This window comes from Cyprinodon variegatus, unplaced genomic scaffold, assembly GCF_000732505.1.
Source record: "Cyprinodon variegatus isolate N-32 unplaced genomic scaffold, C_variegatus-1.0 Scaffold199, whole genome shotgun sequence".
In the NCBI taxonomy this organism is placed as follows: Eukaryota; Metazoa; Chordata; class Actinopteri; order Cyprinodontiformes; family Cyprinodontidae; genus Cyprinodon; species Cyprinodon variegatus.
Window position 1 is genome coordinate 574,093 of NW_015150652.1, and position 6,958 is coordinate 581,050.

At 38.8% G+C, this 6,958-nt stretch overlaps 1 protein-coding gene across 1 annotated transcript in view; it reads right to left on the reverse strand.

The window, feature by feature from the left end:
* LOC107087917 (protocadherin Fat 3-like) overlaps positions 1-6,958 on the reverse strand; it is a 107,481-nt gene extending 100,523 nt beyond the window's left edge. Inside the window, exons 1-3 of the mRNA XM_015379758.1 lie at positions 4,133-6,958; positions 3,368-3,502; positions 3,046-3,247 (exon numbers count right to left, since the gene is read on the reverse strand). Of these exons, the coding sequence (XP_015235244.1) occupies positions 3,046-3,247; positions 3,368-3,502; positions 4,133-6,958 (3,163 nt within the window). The remainder of the gene's footprint in view (positions 1-3,045; positions 3,248-3,367; positions 3,503-4,132) is intronic.

Consider the following 6,958-nt stretch of genomic DNA (forward strand, 5'->3'; position numbering starts at 1 on the left):
AAAGTCAGAAGCTAGACGCTGCTGCTGCTGAGCACTCTGCTGAACCAACAGTCTCTGGACCCAACCGGTTCCCTCTCTCAGACAAGAAAACCTGGACCCCTTCAGGTATTCTAAGAAACATCAGAAACTCAACAAATAATCTGTTAACCTGGCTAACCAATCTATCCGTCTCTGCAGACGCCAGAGAATCCAGCCCGGTCCAGTTCCTGAATCCAGTCATATCATTGTTATGAAAACCTTTAAATAAATCTGTTGAACTTTTTATCAGTCTCCAGTGGTGTTCTGCATGTGGGTTTAATCCTAAGACCAACCATGACAGATTTAACGATTACATTTCTCCACTGTGAGAGCCATAAAGTCAACCATTTAATATATCAATCAAAATATATAAATAATGAGGATACAGATATATCAATGAGACAGTTCATATCTAAGTACTTGATTGAATCTGTTTGGAGCAAAATTAACTTTTGTCTCAATCTTTTTCTTTCATATTTCCTACTACCATATGAGCAATTCAGGGTCGATATGGTATTTTCATTACATGCTTGACGTTAGCAGTCCTTCACTCAGTGTTTGGAGACAAAAGAAAATATGCTCTTCTCTGACCACTACGTCTTCTTTCACATTTTCTGTGTTCCCTGCATGGCTTATAGCAAACTTTAACGCCTCTCTTCCAGGTCAGATTGTGGAAGTGTGATTACAGGTTGTAGTGTTGACAGAATAAACCCCAGAGGCCTTCCTCTAGGCTGCAATTACACTGAGGACTTTTGCTAGCTCTGAACTCTGAAAGCTATGTCTTGGACTCAATTTTGTTGTAAGCCACCAGAATTACAAAGAAATTAATACATATGGATGCGACACATTTAAGCTTTAGAACTTCATAAACTTAAATCATACTCCATTTATCAAATCACAATGATGTACCTCTTTTGTTGCATCACATAATATCAAAATAAAATACATTAAAGTGTATAGTGTTGTATCCAAACATGTTAAATATTATACAGTAAAAAAATGGGTGTTAAAAATTCAGAGTCAACCCACCTAACTCTAAATTGAGTATTTACAACTATACTGAGTGTAAATCTGTTTATGTTTTGGAGTTAATTATCAGTGTAAAATTTGACAGTCATAGAGTGTAACTTTTACTCTATATGGTGTTCATTACCTGCCAGTCTTTGAGAAGTCTTGGCACTAATGTGAGTATAATTTACTACACTAATTTTGGAATGGGACCAAATGCTATCTGAAACAAGTTATATTCAACTCTATAGGTGTCAAAGTAAAACTTTTTTTTTACTGTTTAGGAATACTTTCACATGGAAATAATGTTCTAGGCAAACAGGATATATTTACCAGGGGTGTACAGGTGCAACTTTTTTATTTCCACTATGATAACAATATTCCAACTTTGAGTATTGAGTGATACTGATAGTTTGGATGTTAGAACAAAGCTTTATCAGTCAACAGCAATAGACATGAGGGCAACTGACCCATTTATTGTTGACCGATGGGTTACAGAAACTTTAAACAGTAGCAGCTTGCTTATATCTATGATTTTATATGCCAACTAAAAGGTTTTTTACCGATATCAGATCAATTTCTTCAAAAAACATCGGATTGGGACATCCTTAAAAACTCCATTCACTAATATAAGCCTTATTTCTTTATATAAATGTACATGCACTTTAATCCACAGAATGGAGGACAGCCGAAGAGTGGAGCGAGAGGCACTCTCTTTGTCCATCTGTTTCACTCTCAACTACAGTCAATAATAATTAGCCCTGTTAAATGTCAATACAAGCTTCCAGTGTAAGTTATATACAGTAGAGCAACATGAGGTGAGTGGGAAAGGGCACTAGAGAAACCAGTGTTTGTACTGATCTTTCCTTGCAAAATGTCAATAATCAACAGCTAATTAATATGTCTATCATTAAATCTGTTTATTGTTACTGGAATATCACTGCAGAACCTTTGGTTTGCATATAAAGCTTTACAAATCATATACTAATTATGGCAATGAATCAGTTATATGACGTCTGCCTAAATAAACTGCCTAAATTTTTAAATGAGAAACAATGGTAAAGTTCATTTTTGAAAAGTGAAAGTGTAAAATGCTCTAAACAGGAAACCATAAATCAAAACAACAAAGCACTGAACATGTCAAAATTAATACATGAGATTGCTGGGTTGTTGTTTTTTGGTTTTTTCCCCCCCTTTTTTTTGCACATTTCAGAGGAGCCTGTTTGAAAGCTGAGGACTGACAGACAGCGTTGAATAATAAAGTTCAAAATCCTCACTATTCTTGTTTCAGCTGTAATACTAGAAACCAAGAAAAGACTAAAAAGTCTTCTTCATTCCCACGACACTCCGTGGTAAGTAGAACTGAACAAACTTTGTATAAATGTTTCAGCACCATGGAGAGACAAGAAGAGAAATAGGTCTAAAACCTCTTGTGACATACAGTAGATGCAAAGTGGCAAGATCCTGCAACAATTCTTGACAAAAAATTATTGCAATATCTTGCACCTACTGCATTTTATTCTGGGTCACAACTCTTAAATAAGTCACACTTATTTCTCAATACTTAGAGACGGTGGGCTGTCGTGCACGACAGCCTTGCCTGCACAGCGCTGGATCAGTTATATGGTGCTGCCTGAGGCCCAGGGAGTGTTGCCTCCATGCAGCCATCATTACAGTAATGATCTCCCAATACACAGCTACCATGTGAGGTCACATCTGGAAACTCACTGGGTCTGTACACACACTGTCCTGACTTTCCACATCTAATATGCTTATTCAAAATCTTACAAAAAAAACTAAGCTGGATATAAAAAAAGTTAGGGTTTTTGTCACAAAAAAGTAATTAAAAAAGCCTAAAAAAATAGCGACCACACAAATTGGAAACCAAATGTTAGTAGCTTATAACATGCTAAGATTTCCCACTTTCAAAGGGGGTTATTCATATTCTAAGCCTTGCGCTGCACATCATTGAATTTCCACTTCACAGAAATATGCATAAAAATTTATCTAGTATCACACCTGTGTCTTCATCGATGGTGAAAGTGCCCAGTCCACTGCCTCCTTGGACAGAGTATCTCAACACGCCATCCCGTCCCCTGTCATCATCTTTAGCTCTGACAGTCAGGACACTTGTTCCTGTGCGAGAGTTCTCCTTCACTGAACCTTTCACAGCAAAGTCGGAGAAGTAGGGAGCATACAAATTTTCATTGACGTCCATCACCTGTAGAAATGAGAAGTAAGTACTGGTTGGATTTCATTTAAAATAATAAATTGTGTGGATATATTCTGTTTGTCTGCAATCACTGACATAAAAAAGATTATAAGCGATTCTGTTACACACCTCAACCTCCACAAATGTGATGCTTTGAAGGCTTGATATTCCTCTGTCTTCCGCAAGAACAGTCAGGTTAAAGAACTGCTTTGTCTCAAAGTCCAGCTCCTTGCCAATTCTCAGAATACCAGTCACAGCATTGATCTGCACAAAGTGTTTCAATTTTCACAGTCACTTTATTAATTTTCTTTAACATTTAAGAAATAATATCATTCATAATCACATCGAATAGTAATGAATTATTTTAACCCAGTTATTTAGAACCTGTGCACACACAAACAAAGAGTTTAAAAGGGAAATTAACCAGATGCAAAATATGCTTAGATAGAAAAAAATAAGGGGCTAAAGAAAAAAAAAAAGGACTGTCCATCATATATTATGAATAAAAAAACGGATATTAAGATATTCTGGTCAGGTTTTGGATTTATAAAAATCCATTTCTCAGTTTTAGAGATGGAAATTAGTATAACCAGCTGATCATGAACAAATCCTTGAAAATTAGGAAATGTTTCCAAACGAGAGTTGTTTAAAGCTCTAGTTAAAACAAAAGCTTGTATGTATTATTTCTCTTTACACCTCTTTAAAGTATTTAAATATTTTAAATAACCTCAAAATAATTAAAGCAGCACATTGCTTTCTCAGTTTAATTTTCTTTTAACTTTTGTTACTGATTGATTACAGAGAAATAACAGAAAACAGAGGGATTTTGCATATTAATAATTTGGTTTATCTATACGAAACATAAAAGGTTATGTTAACTCTGAAAAGACCTACCTCAAAAGTGCCATTGAAGTCATTGATCAAGGAATATCGCACTTGTCCACCAGATCCAACATCTGGGTCCTGAGCCTGCACCCAGGTAATCACAGCCCCTAAGGGCAGGTCCTCTGGTACCCGGGCACTATAGCTGCTGGGGATGAAAGCTGGAGAGCAATCATTGATGTCCTCCACTATTATGTTTAGAGTAGTCACTGATGACCTTCTAGTGCCTCTTTCAGCCTTGTCTCTTACTTCAATCTTCAGTATGAACATAGATTGTGCTTCTCTGTCCAGCTGACTTGCAACAAATACACTTCCAGTTTCACTGTCAATGCCAAATTGGGGAACATTTGTCAGCATTCTGAAGGAGAATAGACCATTTTGGCCTATATCTCTGTCAAAAGCAGTCATTGCAATTACTTCCATGCCGAGGTCTGAGTTTTCTGCAACAACAGCAGAGTAGTTGTCCTGATAAAATTGGGGAGTATTGTCATTTGCATCCTCAATGATCACAGTCAGCAGTCTCCAGTTAGACATTTGAGGAATTCCCTGATCATAGATGGTAATATTTAGGAAATAGCGATCTATCCGCTCACGATCAAGCGGTTGCAAAACAGTAATCAGGCCATTCTCCATGTTGATATTGAAGCTGTTTTCTTTGTTGCCATCATAAATGGAATAAAGAACGCGGCCATTAAACCCGATGTCACCATCTCGTGCTCGTACAAGAAAAACACTGGAGCCAGGACTCAGATCCTCTCTCACAAGAATGCTTGTAGGCAAAGCTTCAAACTGTGGAGCTTGTTTGTTTGTAGAGAAAAGATCTATATACATTTCATCCGATCTTGGTTTGGCCATTGCAGATGCTTTGGAGACCATCTTCTCTGCAAGAAACTGAGCTACCCTGGTCTCCTTGCAGGTGAACCCCCCCGGTGGCATCCTACCTCTCACAACTGATATATTCACGAATGTGGGATCAGATAATATCTCTCCATCTGTTGCAGCCACTCTCAGGTTAAATGTAGGATTTTTCAAGCTGTCTGAGACAAATGATCTTTTCAGTGTTAAAGCCCCTGAGTCAGGATTCAATTCAAAATTGTCTAACTCATTCCCAGACAATATCTTGTACCGCACCATTCCGACCTCATCAATATCTATAGCCGACAAAGTGACGATGGTCTGGTTAACAGGAAAATCACGACTAATCATCCCTCTGCAAGAAATCTTCTCAAAAGCAGGCTTATTATCATTAATGTTTAACACCCGAATGGTGACATTAACCTCTGTTTCTCTTCTATAGGGTGAACCCCAGTCAGAGGCTCGTACTGCAAAAATATATACATCCTCTGAAGATTCATAGTCCAGATCTCTAGTGATCCTCAGCTCCCCGGTATCCTCATCTATACTAAATGGAAGAGACTCCTCACCATTGATTGTGTGAGTTACATATCCATTTTCTCTTTTATCACTGTCCACAGCGGACACCACAAGAACAACAGTCCCTATAGGTAAGCTCTCATTAATTGCAATATCATAGGATGGCTGGCTGAACACTGGAGAGTTATCATTCGCGTCCTCTATGATAATTTGAACCTTTGCTTGTTGCTGACTGATATAATCAATTACCTCCAACTCAATGAAATCCCAGGATAGCTTTGTCAGCTGCCTTATGGTCATAATAACCCCATTCAAAGGGTTTATCTCAAAGTACATAGGATCCGAGAGGCTGCTAAAACTGTAGTTGACATTTGTGGGTGCTGGGGATATTTTCACCACCTCTACAATAGTTCCTGGGGGAGCGATTTCACTAACCTTGACTGCATAAATGTCTTTCTCAAAGTTTGCCAATATGGGTTCTTGCCTTGTAACCACCAACTGAACAACTTGGGTATTTGAATATTTTGGAGGTAGGCCTCTGTCTTTGGCCTGGAATGTCAAGTTGCAGCCATAGGGATATGTTTCCCAGTAGATCAGTTCTGATGATTTAACCCTATATTTGTTCCCATAAGGTGATCTCTCAATGACAAACTGTTCGAAAGGGTCTCCTTCGATAATAGAAACCCACTCTATGTCCCCTGATAACCCCTCATCTTTATCTTCCACAGTCAAAATGGCATAAATAAGATCCTTGTCCGTAACAGATGGGACAACTGCTACTGCACTAAGGACAGGAGCAAATTCATTAACCCTATCCACAGTTAAGACCAGTCGAGCAGTGCTGCTGACGCCATTATTCCCATATAGTTTCATGCCTCGGTCAACCACCTGCACCTCAAGCTCAAATCTTTCTTTCTTGTCTATCCTGGGTCGACCTGTGAGAGTTATAACCCCACTAGTTGGATGAACAGCAAATAGCTCTATTCTGTTCTTGAAGAAGTAGTAGAACTCCCCGTTTGAGCCAATGTCAGCATCTGTGGCTGTTACACGTCCGATGCTGGTGCCCAGGGGTGCACTTTCAGAGACAACAAATGAATAGAAGGTTGGAGAAAACAGTGGTCGGAGGTCGTTTGTATCCAAGACCTTGATAAATATAGTGGCTAATGCCTCCTGGCCGCTGTGAGCAGACGCCTTGACTGTCAGAGTGTAATTGTCCTGAACCTCCCGGTTCAACGTGGCACCACTGCCTCCATTAGTGCTTATACGTAGGAAACAAAAATCTCCCATTACAAACTCCTCAGCTTGAAAGATGCCGTCGCTGTCCCCAGACTCAATGGAATATTTCAAGTTTAAAGGCCAGGATGACACAAGCGTGATTCCCATTCTGACCTCACTTGTGATATAGGTTCTTACTGCTGAATTCTCAAAGATTGAAGCATTATAGGATGGCTGGGTGAAGAGCAT